This window comes from Rhinoderma darwinii, chromosome 1 (assembly GCF_050947455.1).
Source record: "Rhinoderma darwinii isolate aRhiDar2 chromosome 1, aRhiDar2.hap1, whole genome shotgun sequence".
In the NCBI taxonomy this organism is placed as follows: Eukaryota; Metazoa; Chordata; class Amphibia; order Anura; family Rhinodermatidae; genus Rhinoderma; species Rhinoderma darwinii.
The window spans coordinates 124,067,903-124,089,246 of record NC_134687.1 but is presented as its reverse complement, the minus strand read 5'-3'; the positions used below and the strand labels follow the sequence as shown (position 1 = coordinate 124,089,246).

The 21,344-nt window shown below is 41.4% G+C and overlaps 1 protein-coding gene across 2 annotated transcripts in view; it reads left to right on the top strand.

Moving 5' to 3' along the window:
• Nucleotides 1-21,344, top strand: part of FHDC1 (FH2 domain containing 1) — a 46,216-nt gene that overhangs the window by 4,014 nt on the left and 20,858 nt on the right. For both annotated transcript variants that reach the window (XM_075860343.1, XM_075860344.1), the window contains exons 2-4: nt 10,509-11,092; nt 20,764-20,825; nt 21,239-21,341. In XM_075860343.1, the coding sequence (XP_075716458.1) occupies nt 10,622-11,092; nt 20,764-20,825; nt 21,239-21,341 (636 nt within the window). In that variant the 5' untranslated portion in view covers nt 10,509-10,621. The remainder of the gene's footprint in view (nt 1-10,508; nt 11,093-20,763; nt 20,826-21,238; nt 21,342-21,344) is intronic.

Below are 21,344 nucleotides of genomic sequence, written 5' to 3'. Positions count from 1 at the left end.
TAATCTAATCGCGGTAGATCATTGTGATACATGTTATGGTGTCTTACGGGGTCATATGAAATCATGTAATTACATGCGATGCAGAGGTCGCACTACATATTTTCCAGCAGGGTAAAAATACTCCTCTTAACATTTTTAAGGAACATTTTTTTTGAGTATGTAATTCAAATGAATAATACATAGGCATGTGTGGTGGTAAAAACTCGCTATTTATGCAGAGACGCATTACTATAACTTATAACAATGCTTCCATGCATGAATAGAGAATTTTAGGTAATGCTAATACCATTTTACCACAGGTAACATTATAGCGCTGGGAGAGGGTACTGCTACACCCCCCTCACCCACCAGTGCAAATAGGAGCAGCGTCTCTAACCTACACCATACTCTACCAGTCGTGTACCACCATTAGTTTGTGTAGAGAAAGCATCTTACACTCAATTGGTTGACTATACATACAGCCTATACAGTGTGATTGTATAGATAACATAGGAGCCTGGTTATAGGGATGGTATAATATCATGGTGGCCGTTTAGGGACTTTAAACATCCTGACAAGTTCCCTTTTAAATGCACGTTGCTTATGCTATAAGTTACGTAAGAATAACCTATTTATATGATGTATTCGCATGTTCTCTCCTTTTATGCAGACGAACAGTGAAAGGGCAGCATAGCTCCCTATTTCCATCCCTTCCCCTCTCAAGCATGGCAATAGAAACTTTTCTACATATAATATATATACTGCACAGTAGAAGTATATATGTAAAGAAGATTTTATTGCCATGCTTGAGTGGGGAAGGGATGGCAGCATCCTACAGCCTGCCCAAACAGACTAATCGGCTGTTTGCCAAAGAGAGCTCCCTACTAGCCGCCGGCACTGCCACCATTTGCGGCGCGTAAGGAGCTTTCTCATTCGCTCTCCTGCTCTGGCTGCATGTTGTTGTAGCGTTGCGGCACTTCTCAGTACAAGGTTGAGTTTCTTGCATAGGAATATGCATGAGACTGTTTCTAAGGCTTCATTCAGACGAGCGTCGGCAACATCGGACGTGAAAAACTGAATTTCTTTTCACGTCCGAGGTGAGCCCGTTGGGGACGCGTTGTCACGGATCCCCATAGACTAGAATCTATGGAGGGATGCGTGACACTGAAAAAATAGGACACGTCCTATTTTACTCAGACCCTTCACACGCTCCGTTGAAACAATTGTCGTGTGAACGGCCCCAAGTATGAAATACATGGGTCCGTGTGACAGCCGTTGTTTTAACGGACGTGATACCTGTTTGTCTGAATGAGCCCTAAAGCGTAAAATATCCTGTACAGGTGTCAATGGCGTCTGTGCAGGCATTATTGCGACCTCTAAAGCGATGTAATAACGTAATTGCAGATCCAACAATGGCATACTTCTGGTGGTGATCACAAATTGCTTGCAATTGTTTACCCCATAGAGTTGTATTAAGATTACAAATCATGTTCTGCAATATCACAACGAAATTGAAAGGGATTATGTGGGGGCGGATAATTATTATCAGTAGTACCTTGATTACATAGAGTACAGCGCGGCCGGTCACATGTCGTCATGAAGTTACTGTGCCACTAGACCTCCGGTCCCCCGGCATCACTGTAAAAATCTATTAATCTCATAATCAGCGTGACGGGGGACTGGGATGTATATTAATAGTCTACTCGCATACTGTGTTTTTCTTCAACATTCTGAGGCAAGGCTCCACCCTTAAATAATTGGTAAAATTGCACGTTATGCATGTGGTTTTCTGCGATGCAATATCGACTTCGCAAAGTATTTGTCACATTTGATAGTGGCGTTGAAACACACCAAGATAAGACGTCGTGGAGCCGTAGCCTTAAAAAGAGACTGTCTGGTTTAGGAAGCCCCATTGCACATTACTGGTTCTACTGAGACAGGCTGATCTCAGAGAGTTTTTCATCTGGGAGCCCCCCAATGAGTTGCCAGGGGGATGTGTTACTGGTCAAATGAGGTATTGCATGGTGACCTTCATAATCAGCAGGTGTTCATGTATTTTTATTGATGTCTTCTATCCTCTAGATTGGGATTCTGATCATGGGACCCATTATTTCAGGATGATATATATATAATAGAACATATTGCTGGTTGTTTAAACGACACCCCTTTAAAGCTAAATGAACACCACAATAGCAGTTTACGTTTGGCAAAACGACCTGCAGCGAACTGCGTAGTCTGGCCATACATTCAGCGGGACGCCTAGCCTATATCTACCATTGATTGCCATTAAAAAATAATTATCCCATACGGTACACTTATTTATTTATTTTTTTTAAATACAGTTTTGTCTGTGGGTACCTAACATATATTTGCCAAATGTATGCCAAAAGCATAACATATTGGCAGACGTGGTGTGAATTGCTCTTGCATTGTAGTTTAAACATTTCTCCAATTTATCTGTCTGGGATTAAATGGGTTAAACTATTGTATTGGGTTTCTAACAAATAGGGTAAGTGCACAATTTTGCTACAGTTGCTACATATAAGGCTTCGTTCACATCTGCGTTGGGGTCCCGTTCTGGCGGAAGTAGTAGTGTAGTCGACCAAGCTATTGCTTCCGACAAAACGACGGGTACGGTGCACAACAGACTCAAATGGAAACTATGGGCACCGGATCCGTCACCATTGAAATCAATGGTGATGGAAACAGAAACCTCTGGTTTCCGTTTGTGTCTGTTCAGAGTCCCGTTCTGACGGAAACCTCAGACGGAACGTCAGAACGGGACCCCAACGTAGATGTGAACGAAGCCTCAGGTGGCAAAGGGGAGAGGTAAATACAAGAAAACATGCTACAATGTATACATTTTGTATGCAAAATATTAATACGTTTAGTTGTTTGCCACAAGGAGTGTCGGTCGCAGGAGGGAAAGGTGGGTTGGTGTTTGTGGTGGGAGCCCATATCATCAGCTATGTGTCCCCAGCACCAACCCCTTCTTTACCCACCAGTGTTCTAATACATGTAACAGTTCTTTATAGTACACAACAATTTAGCAGCTCATGTCTTCATGATTTCACACTGGTTGTTAAACTATAGGATTAATCAAGGAGGCGTTTGTATAATGCAAATAGTTACACAGGGTAGAAAGGTTTAGACAGAAGGCAGGGGAATTACATGTGCAGGTGTGGTTTTTTAGGGAGATTTTGGTGTATTTAGGTCTACCTCTGGAGTTCTGCAACTCTTTACAATGTATACATACAGAACTGGGTTCTTTACCTTAAATCGCATGGCTGAAGATAACTACCTGGTCTCCCTTGGATGCATTCACGCTCTGTAAATGCCATATAGTTAAGGGCCTTTTACACCGGCCGACAATCGGCCGGTGCAGTGAACACCGATCAACGAGACATCGTTTGCTCCTGTCACACGGAGCTATGGATGGGGACGAGCGGTCGTTACTCCGATCGCTCATCCCCGTACTTTATCATCATGTCGGCAGCGCATCTCCCTGTTTACACAGGGAGATCCGCTGCCGACAACGATAATATTTCTCTTATTTTAAAACGATACGATCAAAAGATGATCGAGCGTTTGCTCGTTCATCTGCTGATCGCTGCCCTGTTTACACAGGGGAATTATCGGCAACGAGCGTTATAAGAACGCTCATCTGCACGATAATCTCCCAGTGTAAAACCCCCTTTAGATTCCTCGTTATCTGCAAATGAGTTTTTTTTCTAAACATTGGCGGTGACCAATTTTAGTTAGTTATTTGTGGAAAATAATATTGAAGATGTCCGATTTAACCAAAAGAATGTACTCTGCATTAGACGAAATGTTTTAATGATAACTGATTTGCTCCCATTTACTGTTGAGCATGTTCTTCATGGTACACGAAAGACAAGGTGAAGGTGCCCAGAAGGGTTTCTAGCTGTGGCATGTCCGATGACATTGCTCTACATGTGATGCTACATTTACTGTTCCAAGTACAGGTACTCTTAGGTAACCCACGCTAAATTAACACTGAGGTGTCAGTTTTAAGAGGGCAGGGAGATTATAAAATCTACTGAAATATCAAAACAAAACCTTGGAAGCCCCTCGGGCCAAAGCATGTGGCTTTATTTTATTAGCGTCTGTGCTTTTCTTATGGATTTGTTTAATTTCCCTTAAGGTGATTGTTCTGTTCTTCCTTCACAAGTTCCATAGCCATGTCATCGCAAAAGAGACTTTGTTTTTCAAGTGTCGTTTTGATGGGTTTTTCCATTGTTTGTTCTACATCCACTCCCTGAATCTGCACTTGTCCCTTATCTGAAGGCAGGATGTTATAATAGATTTGGGGACCTGGATGAGAGGTTTTTATTTTTTTTTCTTACCTGTACAATCACTTTTCTTCAGGATGTAGTTGTAATTGCAAAATGAAGTACCACCGTGCTTCATTATGAAGTGAGGGGGTGTTTAAACATTGTCCTTTATGTCCATATTGTCTTAAGGTTTGACGTTCATTGGGTAGACGTCATTATACCCTTGACACCTGTGTTTTGATTATAGATTAGAACAGAATAGCCACAGTTTGAGTCTCTTGACCCATTATTTGTATGTAAATATGATTACTACAAAGGTGGATTTGGGTAACTTGGACACACAGTCAAGCTACATATGGAAGAATTGTATATCTACCTTAATTGTATGGCTAACTGTCTTATTATTGCACACAGAGACCATATATTCGGATACCATGAATTGTTTACAAACAACCGCAGCAAGTGATCTGCTTCATTGGCAACACGAGACGGGTTGTCTGCTGCGGAACCTCATTGATTATGTTGGGGATGGGCTTCAATGTCGTGTTTGAACCTGGATCCATCAGAGGTTCCCTTGGTCCTCTGGTTGGCTAGTCCAACCCTGCACTTCTATAGAAGAACATTCTCGCTTAGCTCATTCATTGAATCACAGTCTGGTCCTGTCTTCGCTTTGCACCAATGTTACTTTCGTAAGTTGCATCCCCAATATTACAGAAAGCGTTCTTATCCTGAAGCCCACCTACATGCCTGAAGGCTCACCAGTAGGACAGTGTTGGATTTATGTTAATAACTGCTTATCATACATAAATATAGTCTACTATTTTAGTCTTGATACATTTTGAAATCCACAAGTTTGAACTATATCCACAGGTGTTGGTGAAGAAGGGATGTTCGCATTGTTAAGCCCAGTTATTATGATGAAACATATGATTATAGTTCTTACTCCATATAACCTGACATGATTGCAAGGACGTATAATATTGGTCATAAAGTAGCTCTAAAGTTGGAGATCTAGGTGACCTGATTGACCGTCACTATATTATTAATGCAAACATTTAATAATGTATAGACTGTTATTCACATAGTCATCATGCTCTTGTTTTGTTCATAAAGTCTGTTGTGGACGTATTGATAGAAACGTTTATGACAATTCGTTATACCTGTTAAACCAATTTTTGTGCATTGAGCGTTGAAAGTGATTTTAATAATGTGAGTTATGAGAGATTATAACATTTTGCATCCTGATTGAAAGTACTGGATACAGAGTTGCCATTTTCTCTACAAATAGGCAGATTATAGGGTGCTGTTCCCAGTTGCAGCCTGCAGTCCGTGGCCTAAAATAGCTTATGTCTGTAGGGATGCCATGGGGCGTTTGTCTTAGTGGAATTACATATTCTTCAGAGCAGCTCCAAGAAGGAGCTTTGCTATTTTTGACTTGCTATGTTCTATGGAGATTTAATTTTAATTTATGTATTTAATTTTTTTGTGTGCCCACACGAAGATGCGGGTATCGCATGTGTGTCATTTGCATTAATGTTTTTTGCTCTAGGAGGTGTGGACACATGTGACGGCCCCTGCCTGAATTATATTTTACCACCGCGGGTTTGTAATGTTTACACGTTTTTTGCAAGTAAACCGCAAAAACGCATAGACATCAATTATTTGGAAACCACATCGATTTGAGGTAGAACTGCATGTGGAAACGGTATTTGGGTGGACAGGGGCCGCTACATGTGTCCGTACCCTTAATGAGGTTACGTGAACTTAGAAAAACACGGCTGTTTTCTATAAGAAACAGTGCGGGGGGATATATTAATACTGGCATTGCAATCGCGAGTCGTAAACTTATTTACATCACCGGTAAATGTGCCAAATATATTAAGAGGTGCGCGCGGCATTAACAGCACATTTCCGGCTGTCCGTGCAACAGAAATATAAATCTACGCCTTCTATAAGCAGGTGTAGATTTTCCCCATAATTTATAGCTGTTTCTCGTGTAAATTATGATAAATCTTTCTCTCCAGTGGAGGCCCTGACAGTTTGCCTAACCCCCACCCCTTTCCCCACTTTCTGAAAGTGGCGGAAACTGTAAAAAGTTGATAATTTTAGCGCAGCTATGGCGTGCATCAAAATTTGGGACTTTTCTTCTTTTATTTTTTTATAAAGCTGGCTTAAATCTCGTGATATACTCCCTCCCCCCCCCCCTCCCCCATGCCATTCTTGTCTATGTGCTGAATCTATTATTGCAGCCCCTGTTTCTGGAAGAAAGCAGCCATGGTTTTCAGATCTCATACAACCCTTTTAAAACAATAGCTGTGGCTTTCGAAAGACAAATGGGAACATTTAGCACAGTATTATTATTATTTTCTCCGAAAGTGTAGGAAGTATTTTGTAAAGGAGAAATTGCTAGGTCAAATAGGAACATAAGTTTCCTATCCTTTTGGTTAACATGCTCTGGTTTTTGTGCTTTGAATTGTGTTAGTTTTGTGTTTGTACAGCAATTACTCCATCATTAGGCAAATAGATATCCATCAGTAATTGAGATGTCTAAAAGGGACAAAGCTGAGCCCATTTGTTTTTACAGGATACAAGTAATCCGGATTGTTGCTGATAAGATTCCTTTAAAGAAGCTATACATATTGAAGGTTTATGGAGTATAGGAAAAACCAAATACAAACTAATTATTAGTATCCTAATGGTATTTAGAACCTCCGTTTTCTGTATACCGCTAAAATGTAACCAATACTGTTGGAAAGTGTAGTTATATTTTCGACTTTGATTTGTTATGAGATGGGACAACCGGTATGACCACACAAAGTTGTAGGGGAGAAGGGACTGGAGGTTTTACAAAGAAGGCATGACCAAGACTGTATTTATAGGATGAAAGTGCCAGTAACCAGATGTTTCTAGATTTGTGGGTATTTACTTAGTTTGTCAGTCTAAAAATCTCCCACCTATAACTCTAAGCTGACATTATCATCAAGCCATCGTAGATCAAGAAATGTCTGACACATAATTGCACAGATCATCATACGTGCATGTTAGAACAGCAGTATGAGTAACCAAGTCTATTTTCAGAGCACTAGAATAATGACTGCATTGGCTGGAGATACGAATATTCATTAATGCTCTAAGCCTCACTTGCGTTTGGAAGTTCTATTGGGTTTCTGGTATTTTTGACGGAAGAAAAGGGCAATCTGCTGTGGTAATCTTGGCATCATAAACACCGGAAACCAGATGAACCCCATTAAAGTCAATAGGGTCCATAAGGATTCAACAGTAGTCTTTGGTAAACTGATTTAGCATTGCTGTCATAACTCACACTGAGGCTAGTGTGAACAGAGCCTAGTTGGGCTTTTTTGTAACTTTTTGTTCTTGTTTATCCGTTTTGTATATGTTTTTGCTTGACCATACATCTAGGACAGGGGTTAGCAACCTGTGGCATCGGTGCTACAGCGAGGACGTGAGGCATGGTTTGCTTTCACACTTCCCTCTCCCAGTATCCAGAGCCATTGTGTGTTTGGCGATACTGAACACAGGGAGAGAGAGTGGCGCTTCATTATTTTGCTTGGCAGCGCTGATCACCAGGAGAGAGAGCAGATCTTTATTGTATTTGTCGCTGTTGAACACTTGGCAAGCACCTAATATAGCACTACTCTCTCTCCTGGTGTTCAGTGTCCCCAAGCGCATAATGAAGCACTGCTCTCTCCTAATGATCAGCGCCACAAGGACGGGATTCAGTAAGCGCTCTGTAAAAGAAGTTAGCAAAAGTTGGCAGCTCCCACTCCAATGTGCCCCCCCCCCAGCTAGTGTTCAGTAGCTGCAGTCTCTCCTATGTGCATTCCCCCAAATCTGGTTCTTAGTAGCCACGGAGTCTCCTATGTGCACCCCGCCCCCAAGCTGGCGTTCAGTAGTCGCTCTCTTGTATATACAGCATCCCCGAGCTGGTATTCAGTAGCAGTGGTCCCTCCTATGAGCAGTTCCCCATATCTGGTGTTCAGTAGCCGTGATCTCTCCTATGTGCACCCCCTCAGCTGGTGTTCAGTAGCCGCGGTCTATCCTATGGGCACCCCCTCAGCTGGTGTTAATTGGCAGCAATCTCTCCTATGTGCCCCCCCCCCCCCAAGCTGGTGTTCAGTAGTCGCGCTCTCTCTCCTGTGTGCAGCTCCTCTAAGCTGGTATTCAGTAGCCGAGGGCTCTACTGTGAGCTGTTCCCCCTAGCTGGTGTTCATTAGCCTCGTATGCACCACAGGTGGGTTATCTTTGCAAAGAAAGTCAGGGACATGGGTCACAATGAAATGTAAGTTTGATTAATTGGTATATGTCACATAAGTGGTAACCGTTTGTCACACTCAGTACTTCATCATTGATTTTTTTTTTTTATACATTTTTGTTTTGTTTATCGGCACGTCATACAAAAAAGGGTTGCCTACCCCTGATCTTGAATGGCCTACGGTTAATTCTTTTTTCTTTTTAAAGATTGCCTGTTTGCATTACATTTTTTCAGTGTGTTGGGTAGAAAAGTAACCTTTATTCTAACAAAAAAAGTGTTCTCTGTTTTTAAAAAAATAATAATAATGTAGTCAGAAAAGTTTGCAGAATGGAGATCTAAAAGTGGCCATTTTATAAGAGCATAGCAATTTGATGGCCTAAAAACTTGCAATGTGACTGTTTTTATTGGACATACAGGCATGTATAAATGTCAGTTTCTGAATAGAATAAATATTTGAAACTATACAACCTTCTCCCTATATGACATAAAACTATAATTACCCGCACTATTCTTTACTGTTCTGCTTAACTTGCTTATTAGCGCTTTTGGGAAGAACGCTTAAATAGATAACGCAATGTAGGACAAATCCTGAACATAGACTAGAAACCTAGAAAAGTCTGCACCACTATAAGGGATTTCTTACTATTGTTTACTGTGTGTACAAAGCTGAACACTGAGAAACATTTCCAGGATGTATTTGTCTATAAATAAACCAGAAAGCAAAGAGATGCTCTAAATTGTGGAAAAACGATAGCCGAATGAGTAATTTTACGTCACTTCACCCTTTGTAACCAATATCCTTTATCCTGCTGGAAAGTCAACATTTTAGTGAATGGGGAAACACAAGAAGCTGTAGGCAGGTAAGAAGTCACTGCAGGTAACGGTGTTCTCATTAAGATGGAAGATTGTTCTAAACTTCTCTGTGATAGTGGAAAAATCTCTATGAAAGGCTTTGAAACCGCTAGGGAATTTTTTTTTCACATTTACTGTATATTGAAATATACATGAAAATAAGTTTTTACAGCAGTCCTCTCCAATGTGGGGCTTTCCAGCTACTGCAAAACTACAACTCCCAGCATGTGCTGACTGTGGGTGCCAGAGCATGCTGGAAGTTGTAGTTTCATAACAGCTGGAAACCGCTGGTCTACAGAATTGAATGCAGATACTATACATAGTATATATGTCTGAAACTGAACAGAGTACCCGTTACATAGTTAGTACGGTTGAAAAAAGACACATGTCCATCAAGTTAAAACAAGAACAAGGCATGGGAAAAGGGAAGGTTAACATTTCTATACATAGGAGCTTATATTTTTTTGTTCTAGGAAATTATCTAACCCTTATTTAAAGCCATCTACTGTCCCTGCTGTGACCAGCTCCTGCGGTAGACTATTCCATAGATTCACAGTTCTCACTGTAAAGAAGGCTTGTCGCCTCTGCAGCTTGAACCTTTTTTTCTCCAGATGGAGGGAGTGCCCCCTTGTTTTTAGAGGGGGTTTTACATGGAACAGGATTTCGCCATATTTTTTGTATGTGCCATTCATATATTTATATAAATTAATCATGTCCCCCCTTAGTCGTCTTTTGTCAAGGCTAAAAAGGTTTAGGTCTTTTAATCTTTCCTCATAACTTAAATTCTCCATGCCCCTAATTAGCTTTGTTGCTCTTCTTTGTATTTTTTCCAACTCCAGGGCATCCTTTCTATGAACTGGAGCCCAGAACTAAACTGCATATTCTAGATGAGGCCTCACTAATGCTTTGTAAAGTGGTAATATTACCTCCCTGTCCCAGTTTTAATGTGCAAAAAAACTGGTTCTAAATTGTAATGTATTATGTTTGGCACTCTTTATGGAATATTTATTTTGGTCGGTCATTTTGGACTATTAACAGTCAATCAAATTTTTAGCCCTTTTTAATATGGTTTCAAAACAATAAAAATAACACCATTGTTCCCATTTCAGGTCTTGAAATAAAATGCATGTGACGGTGGCTGACATTTTGGACTAGCATGCTTTTCTACTGCCCTGTGACTCGTCATTAGTGATGCCCAATTTGACAACGAATCTGCATCAAGATGCATGTTATGAACTGTGTATCCCTGGTCAATGATAAAGAGAATGGTGATTGCAACGTGGTCATTAGCGATTTAATGCTGGATAACCGATTAATAGCAGCACCACCTCCACCACCTCCTCCTCCTCCTCCTCCACTTCCCTTTCAGAATCATGGATGTAACCCAGGGCCACCACCACCACCTCCCCCACCTGGGGCTCCCCCACCTCCTCCATTTCTACATAACGGTGTTTATGGACATGGTAGCAACAACAACAAGAAGAAAAGAATGAGGAGCTTTTTTTGGAAAACCATCCCTGAAGAGCAAGTTAAGGGTAAAACCAACATTTGGACTATAGCTGCTAGACAGTATCAGTACCAAATTGACACAAAGACAATTGAGGAATTGTTTGGACAACAAGAGGACTTAAAGCCTGGAGTGATCAAGAGAAATGGAAGCTCTAGGTCGTCTTTCCGTCAACCGAAGGATGAGGTAATTTTTTAATAAAAGTTTACATGAACTGCTTCTGCAGCCCATTAAACCTACATAGTCCATGGTAACGTGTCCAAAGATATGAAGAAAGTAGATGAGCGTATATGAATAGCAACAATATTCTCAGTGCATTTGGCAGTAAAAATATCATTGATCCTACACTACATCTTTGTTTACCTGCTACAATTCTACTTGATTCTGATCACATATAGCAATAATCGCTGCATTGTGAATCTAGCCCTTATCTAGGTGAAAAAAATTATATCAGCGTGTTTTGTGGAACGATTTTATTTTTGGGTATTCTTTCTGACAGTTCTCTGATTTATAAGCGAGGTTTATATACTTTCCTATAAACGTTTGACAATCCAGGGTATTTGATCATCTGGCACCTATTAGGTCGCCTTAACCTAATAACAATACGTTCCTAAGCTGGTGCTCATAACGGTTTATATCCACTAGGTTACAAGCAAAAGTATTAGTTCAAACCATGTCCTAAACAGATGTTTTCACAGTGATTGCTTTAAATAAGTTGTTTCACCACATTAAAAAAAAAAAGTTTTTTTTTTTCTGGTGTCATCCAAGTAGTCAGTAAGCAATAGCATCCCAATGAGACTTGCGTAGCTTTAATTGCTAGTGCAAAGCTGTACAAGCTAAGTTGTTTATTGGTTTGCCCTAAAATATGCCGAAATCCAAGCACAGGTCTGTGAGTTACCCGGTTCACATCTGCATTCGAGGATCCATTGCCTCTGTCGCAGATCTGACTGGAAATGATAGCGCGTCGTGCTGCACTATGATTTCCAGTAAAACCATGGACAGCCGACGGAAACCTGATGGAACCCATTAAAGTCAATGGGTTCTGTCGTGCGCTGGTGGTGTCCGTCATAACCGGCTTTCATTTTTTTTATTTTTTATGTTCTGCTTCTCAGACTGATGCAGATGTGAGGGAGTTCTGTTTTTTGTATCTGAAGCTAGTACATTTTTGTGCCATTTTACAATTTCAATTTAAAGCCAGTGATTTGGGAATATTCGTAGTTGTGGCAGGGACATGGTGTGCGTGCGTGTTCATTTGAAACCACAACTGTAAAAGGCTGTGAACCCAGAGATTATCTAGGGTGTGTAATGTATGGCCAGCCTCAGGATCGGGACAATAACCAAATTTAAAAATCCAGGTTTTCGTATCTGTGAAAGTGTGTTCTGGAATGGATGATACTTATCACTAGGAATACATTTTGGATCGCTATATAGTGTTCCTTACGACGCATCAACTGTAACTTACTCATCGTTATTTTGGTGCAGACAGTGGGCTTGGGTGTGAACATGTTTGAAGGTGGAGTAACAGGCGTTGCACATGTTAGAAAGCGAACAGGGTGTAAGAACAATTTATTCTCGCTCTTCTTGCTTGTGCGGCTACAAGGTGATTCATGCTTTTCGTTTGCATTTCCCGGAGCAGCCTGTTTCACCGTCAAATGGTTTTGTAGCTACAAAGGGATTTGCAAACCAGCCTGTTGTGTTTAGGGCTTTATATTTAATGTTTAACCTCAGTAGGGCTGAGCGATTTTGCCCAAAAATTAAATCTAGATTTTTTTTCAACACTATGGGTGATTTTAGATTTAAATCTTGATTTTCTTATTCCTGTTAAATAATCGGAAAAAAACGCCAAGAGATTTATTAAATTATTTTCTTTATAGAAATAACTTTTTAACATATATTACTATAATAATTTTGCGCAACTTCAAAACAACTGGCGGAAACATGACTGATCCATTATACATCAATGGAGAAATAAACTGATACGGCATGGTTCCTGTAAGAAAAACGAAATCATGATGCATATGTGAACTGAGCCTTAGTGACATCGCTCTTTCAGATACTTTAAAAAAATATATAAATAAAGACATTGTCTGTACAACAATCGGTTGCCTCATATCTTAATTTTGCTGATATTTCCGAGCAGTTCCAGGAAAAGTGAGTGTCTTCCAGAATATATTCCATGTTTGGAGTTTTTGGAATACTCAAGATTTGCATTGGTCATGCCTTGCCAAACTTTACCTTATACATTTTTTTTTTTTACATTTTTTTTTTTTGTGTGTGTGTGCAGCTGACTTTGGAGTATCGTGAAATGGATGGGGTATGTTACCTTGTCTTCCAACTTGTCTGCCCCTATTATTTTGGTGCACTGCTGACCCCATATGTATTGTAGAGTTTTCGAAGGAAACGGCCCCGTTCAGTCATTACACTCCTGATAACTCGTCCTTGCTCATTGCCATGCAATAAATGGGCAATAAAGCGTTTTTTTGTGGAAAAATGTTAAAATAACAGTGGGTGCGGGCCTCCATGGGTGTTCAGCAATCTATGTAACATCCTTTTGTTTGTTTTTATTCATGCTGCAGACCCTTACTTTAGTAGAGACAGCCATAAATTAGTGGAATGTCACCAGACTGCCATTAAAAGTTGTCTGTTGACGTGCGCGTCCTGAAGGTCTTCCTCTAAACCTTTTTATTAAGCTCTGCCACAGCATTGTGGTATGTGAAGATGCCAGTTTTTAGCTTGGTGTAAGTTCCCGACTTTTCTGCACTATTTCTGGTGGTACTTTGTGTATTTTAATGAGCTCCGTCTCCTCAATCCGGTTATAATGAGGACTCATTGCAAGAACTAGGGACTGAGTCAGTGTCTGTATACTGCATGCTGCAACTGCTATCAAAACTGAATATGCAAAGCATTGTCTACTCTTTGTTAGGTGGCTTTATTTTACCTGTGGAACAAAATTCCCTGAAACTGGTAATCGGAATGAGATTTTGACGGGATTCGTTAACTATATGATATATTGCCTCAGTTTGGAAGAGATTGCGATCTGACAGGTTACATTTTTTTATCTATGTTTTGTTTCAGATTTGGCGCAGATCTCACCCCTTAAATCTGCGACAAATCCACGACATGTGAACACCGCCTTAGAGTTTCCTAGCTATTTTTTTTTCTATAACTGTAGAAAATGACAGTTCTGGTTGCCATTCTTGTGATGTGGCATTCTCTGAATCATGGGAGTTTGTGTTTCCTGAATCTGTTTACACCTGCATTAGTCATTTTTTGGCACCCGGGATCAGAAATGTTGGGCAGATTATACATTGGTGCGGTTATGACAGGGCATATTGCTGAGCATTAGGCCTTATGCACATGACCGTGGTGATTTTGCGATTCGCAAAACTACCAATCCATTGCGGTCCGTTTGTCCGCAACAAAAAAAATTCCAACATGCATCCGTTTGTCATCAGTGTTTACAGATCCGCCCCAAAAAAACGCAGTGAAGGTCATGCACGATGGGCGAGTCCGTGCCACAAATACGGACCATAAAATGACATGTCCTGAGTTTTTACTGCCCCCCACACTGATCCATTATCACGGTCGTGTTCATTGGGCCATAGAAATGAATGGGTTTGTGTGCTAGCCACAAAATAGTGGATCGCACACGTACATGAAACCATGGTCGTGTACATTAGGCCTTTGTTATTCGGTAAGAGAACAGTCTGTAGAGTCTTCCAAAAAAAACGTTAGCATCTCTGGAACATGATTTTTATTTTTTATCTTTTTAATATTCGCTTGACCTGGACTTTCTCACTGCTGATGCACTTGTATGTTAATGTCGTGTTGCTGCAAGTCCTTAATCCGTGAAACATTTGCGCACACTTAATTTGTGAAGTAACAACCATAGCCATTGTGTTGTGCAGTTTCTATTTACAGATCCATATAACTGAGCAGTGGATGTGGAAACATTTGCATGATCGAATGGAGCCTGGTGTTGGTCTGCTGTTTATGGGTGTTTTTAGAGAACTTTCCATTAGAACATTATTCATAGCAGACAATTCAGCGAGTGACAGAAGTAGAATTGAATACAATATTATTGCTTCTCTCCGTGCCATTGTTGCGAGTAAAGGTCAGCTGAAGATCCTGGCAAGGTTTGGACAGCGACTTTCACCCTATTTATGACTAATTACTGAAATGTACAGTATGTACCTATTCTGAAGGAGGAGCTGGTTTTCTGAACCTGGGTGCAAGACACGGATGTTCTCCTGTATTTATTTACTGTTTATTGTGTTATCCTTGGCGTCTGTCGCTGACACGTGACTCCAAGAAGCGCTGCTACTGTATGCCTAGAGCCAGTTCTGGATGTGCAAGTGAAAGGATTGTTTAGCTGAACACTTTTAATTTGTTTGGGGAGAGTCCATATTACTTAATATCTTTTTAGAAAGTGAGACAAGTTGAACTCTAATCCGGACATCAACATGTTGGAAAAACAAAGTTAAGAGCAGAAATTATCAGAAGTAGCTGCCAGTCTAGAGAGGCTCTGCTTAACGAAGTAGACCATAGGCCCTGGGCTGTTCCACAAACTTGGGGGGCCCCCCTTCCCCCACCACTGCTCTGCCGTGTTGTCTATAGTGAACACCGTTTTTCTTTGCGAGCATTGACAAATGGGTGTTACGATTCTTCTTTTCAAAGGGCTGGTTCCCTACATACTGACAGTCTCCAACTTTCGCTGACTGTATCACACTGCTGGGACACATCCTCTTGACAATGGGAATGATAACACGCATTTGTCTATTAGTCCTGGGTGCACAAAGATATGTCGAATACAAGGATTTCCTACGACAGACATGTCCGGAGAGGGGACAGATCCCCTATAGATCCAGTGACTCACAAGTGACGTCTTCACTGATGGGAGTCGTTTTCTTTTCTTCTCCATCTGACCCTGACCGGTATGGCGACGTCTCCTGATGAGACATCTTTGCTCCTCGCTTCTGCAGCCATTTTAAGCCTCTATAGAAACACAAAATTCAGACACCAAGGCCCAGGACCATACATTAAAGGGGGTGTCTGGGCACGGACCATTTTTTTTCATACTGATGACCTATCGATGTGCCCGGACAACCCCTTATACTCCCACTATAAAATTAGAATACATACAGACCCCAGACCTTCTAAACTATTGCAGTCCCCAGACCAGACCTCCCTAAACAAATGCAGACCCCAAAACAAGCACTCTAAATACAGATCCCAGACCTGACCTCCCTAAATACAGACACCAGACCTCCTAAATATAGGCCCACTAAATACAGAACCCAGACCCCTTAAACTAATACAGACCCCAAGACCACCTAAATATGACCAGACCCCTTAAAACAAATCAATCCCCTTATACTTACCCAGCAGCTCACCTCACGGTCTTCTCTCTTGCTGCTGTTCTAGGAGCTGAGGTCATGTGACCAGCAGGTCTCTAAACCGTAGCAAGACGGGTCACGTGACCTTTTATGGCTATAGGTCCTTTAGCAGGACATATACAATGCCATTTTGTCCCTAATGGTGATTTGCCATTGATCTGGATGCCATTTGTGGTCCGGTGGGTAGCATTTCTGCCTGGCTGTACTGAGGGCATGGGTTCAAATCCAATCCAAGGCAAAACCTGCATTGTTTGTATGTTCTCCCCGTGTTTGAGTGCGTTTTCTCCGGGTAAGGGTATGTTCACACAGGGCAGATACGCTGCCTAAGAACTCACCGCGTATACCCCTGGTCACCGCAGGGGATTTTGGCCAAAAAAACACACTAAATTGTGATTGGCTGCAGTGGTCACGTGTGATTAAACGTCATCCCTGAAGGCCAGCTTAAACGAAGAAGCACAGAATTCTGGGTAATTCTGAGTTGCGTTTTTTTGCGGCGGAATCACCGATTCGCCATAAGAAAAAATTCAACTTCTATTTGTTGCGGGTTTTACCTCCCCATTTAATTTTATGGGGAAAATCCGCAACAAATAAGCAGCGTTTACACAAATACAATTGACATGCTGTGGATTAAAAAAAAATGCACCGCAGGTCAATTTCTGAGTGGTTTTTTTTCCGCTCAGAATTTACGCAGCGTGTGGATGAGATTTATTCAAATCTGATTCACTCTGCTACTACTGCATTATGCTGCTATTTTCCACAACAAAATCCGCAGTATTTACGCTACGTGTGAACTGACGCTAATTCAGGTTTCTTCACAAATTAAAAAAGATGCTGGCAGGTTTATTGGTTTCATGTGACCTTGATCCCTGTGTGCAAGTAGGGAGCAGATGATAGGGAACTGGTTCTTGGACATATGTCAGTTTATTTTTAATCAAATAACCTTCCTTTTCATCAGAAATAGTTTTCTATAGAGAATGTACATCCTGTGCTCTGTCCTGCTGCCCCAGATAAAGACCTGTTTTCAGAGACTACATAGTCGGAGCTAGAAAGTGATGATGGCACTGCAGGAAGATGATAATGCCGGAGGACCACAGACTCGCTCTTCTTTTACATGTTACCATGCTCCGCCATTACGTGATGGCTCAAATAACTGATAACCGCTGTTGTGATTTGGTATGGTTAGAACAAGCACATATCTATTGCTACATATCATCACTTTTGCAGAACTGTTTGCGGTGACGCCTGTCTGTCTATAGCAGGGCTTCTCAATCTCATTCCACTGGGGTTTTACCACCCAGAACATGGTGATGCCTAGGCCTCACCATCAGTGGTCAAAGTTTATTCCGAAATTACAATTATTGCTTAATTCACCTTTTACCGTATTTTCCGGACTATAAGGCGCACCGGATTATAAGGCGCACTTTCTATGAGCGCCTTGTAAGCAATCATGTTTCATATATAAGGCGCACTGGATTATAAGGCGCAGCACATTACCGTTAAATAAACCATTGCTCAGACTGCAAGTCAAAATTTATTACACTTTTTAACAATAACTTGCAACTGGTTCAGCTGTAATTGCAAATCAAAACGTTAAGGGTATGTGCACACACACTAATTACGTCCGTAATTGACGGACGTATTTCGGCCGCAAGTCCCGGACCGAACAGTGCAAGGAGCCGGGCTCCTAGCATCATACTTATGTACGACGCTAGGAGTCCCTGCCTCGCTGCAGGACAACTGTCCCGTACTGTAAACATGATTATACTACGGGACAGTTGTCCTGCAGCAAGGCAGGGACTCCTAGCGTCGTACATAAGTATGATGCTAGGAGCCCGGCTCCTTGCACTGTGTTCGGTCCGGGACTTGCGGCCGAAATACGTCCGTCAATTACGGACGTAATTAGTGTGTGTGCACATACCCTTACCGTACTTTTTCAGTTCATTCCTCCACCAGAAATCCATCAAATCCGTCATCTTCAGTGTCGGAGTTGAACAGTTGGGCGATTTCGGCATCAAGCATGGGGTCCTCCTCTTCATTATCCGAGTCGGTTTCGTTGCTGCTGCTAGGCTCTTCAGTGGTGATTCCAGCCTTCCTGAAAGCTCGGATGACACTGGAGACTGATACATTCTTCCAGGCATCCACGATCCACTGGCACATAGTGGCATAACTCGCACGGCGTTGCCTCCCTGTTTTGGTGAATGTGTGGTCACCTTCTGTCATCCAATGCTCCCATGCAGCTCGCAATTTAACTTTAAATGACCTGTTGATGCTGATATCTAGCGGCTGGAGCTCTTTGGTTAATCCACCAGGGATGACAGCAAGCTCCGAATTAGTTTTCTTCACTTGGGCTTTGACAGTATCGGTCAAGTGGGCGCGCATCGAGTCACAGACCAATAGGGATGGGGATTTGTGAAAAAAGCCACCCGGTCTCTTGACATAGACCTCCCTCAGCCACTCACTCATCTTCTCCTCATCCATCCAGCCCTTTGGGTTAGCCTTAATGATGACACCAGCAGGAAAATTTTCTTTAGGCAAAGTCTTCCTCTTGAAAATTACCATGGGTGGTAGTTTCTGGCCATTAGCCTGACAAGCGAGAACTACAGTGAAAGATGACTTCTCATTTCCTGTGGTACGTATAGATATCGTACTGGTCCCTGTTTTCTCAACAGTACGGTTTACGGGGATATCGAAAGTGAGGGGAACCTCATCCATGTTAATAATGTGTTCTGGCTGGATATTCTTTTCATTTATCTTGGTTATGCAGTAGGTGCGGAAAATGGCCAGCTTCTCTTCATAATCCTTTGGTAATTGCTGGCACACAGTAGTTCTGGTGCGAATGGAGAGATGACGCCTTTGCATGAAACGAAAGCACCATGAAGGACCTCCTCGAAAGTCCTTGATCTCCATGTCACGTGCTAAAGCAGTGGCTTTGAGTCTAATAGAGACAGTGGAGACGCTTCTACATGCGTTTCTCTGTTCCATAACCCACTGTTCTATTTTGTCCTCCAACTGTGGCCACCTTGCTTTGTTTCCTCGGAAACTCAGTTTGGTCTTCTTTACTTGGCGGAGGTCATCTTCTTGTTTTCTCCACTTACGCACCATGGATTCATTAATGTTGAATTCTCTTGCAGCTGCCCTATTTCCATGCTCTACTGCATAACTTATAGCTTTAAGCTTGAAACCTGCATCATAAGCATGTCTCTTAACAGGAGGCATTTTTTGGGGTAGTGGGTATAGTTAACGCTAAAGCAAAGATATATTGCAAGGATCCTACAGAGCTGTAAGTATCACTCAGTGTGGCTCCTGATTACGGTGGCCGTAATGCTCAATCCATTTATGGATACTGTAAAAACCCAAGTGAAGAATAAATTCATAGGCGCACGGGGGGGAGGAGCATGGTGTGTGCTGTGGTATGCCGCCGCCGACCCCTGCCGCCCACGATAGAGGTAAAGGATCCTGTATGAACCCCTCTCTTTACTGTCGGGTTCATATATAAGGCGCACCGGATTATAAGGCGCACTTTCTATTTCTGAGAAATTCTCAACATTTTATGTGCGCCTTATAGTCCGGAAAATACGGTACTTGTCTCCTGAACCCAGTATAACAATAATATAAGCTTAAAAAGAGTCCTTGGTGCAGCCAGAGATCGGCCTGTGCAGCTTATGATAACTTCGGCCAAAATTGCTTCCCCAATGACTGGCAAGCACCCCACTGGTAAGGCACGTCTCACAGTTTGGCAATTACTTGTCTATAGCACGTAGTGTATGTAGATAAATAAGACACAAACAGCAGAGAATATTGACACCATCAACCTTTTTATGCATTTATTATTGTTATTTAAGGTCCACCTCCATATGCCCCCTTATTGAGACTCCATGGCCTTAGTGCATCATTTACTTGATTCTTTTTTTTTTTTCCTGCTTGTATAGGTGCTTTTAGTTCATAATGATTCTCTCCATACTGTAATGGAAAAATATAGAAGCCAGTCTGAATAGTCAGGGATGCAGTATAAAGTATGGGAGAGGCTCAGAACATTTCAAGCCTCTGAGACAGGAGGTAGAATTTGAACTAAGACACCAAATAGACTGATCCCACCCAATCGCTGATCCCAGTTAAAGGAATAGAGCTTAGAAACCACAACTACTGAAGAAACTAGCAGATAAGCAGCATGCACAGGTCCATAGAAAATTTGCTTTAATAAGGTCCTTCGCATTGAGGGTAAGATGTTTAGGGGTTAAAACGCCCTTATAGAAGGATGGTTTCTGCAACAGGTTTATCATTAAAGGGGAACGTGGTTGAAAAGTGGTTTCTTACCTGTATCTGTTTACAGGACCGTCTGCTGCTAGACTATAATTCATTCACAGATCCCACGCCATGATGTATATTCTTATTATTATAAAATGTTTCTAGATTTTGCAGCTATACATTTCCATAGATATAATTTGTTTCCTGTCTTTATAGGTTTCTCTTCTGGATTCCAAACGAAACATGAATATTGGGATATTCTTGAAACAGTTTAAAAAGTAAGTTTCCATCTAGTCGAATGCGCAAACTGGAAACTAGTATGTTTATTATGGCTTCTAATACTAGTAAAAGGGGAACTCTGTGGAGAGTTGTTCAGAACTAGTTGGACTAGCCTAGCATTTTAGTCTTCAGCTTCAATATTGCAATGTTTTCCTAAAATTTTTAAAATATGGAAAACTGTATTAAATATCTGAAGCAACTGGTTGTCAAATATGACTTTCCTCCAACACCACGAGGCATCTATTAAAAACTCTTGCCAAGTATTACTATACCAAGCCTTTATTATGCTAAATACAGTGGTAGAGCTGAGGTTTCTGAACACTGTATTACTTTGAAATTGTGGGCTATAGATATGTATATAAAGTCTTAGTCATAGGGCAGTTACTATTTATTATTTTTAACCTACTATTAGGTCTGTAGAACATATTATTGAAGATATCCAAAAGGGGACGTGTGATTTGTATGACTCTGAAACCCTTCAGGAACTTCTAAAGATGTCTCCTGAGCCAGAAGAGGTA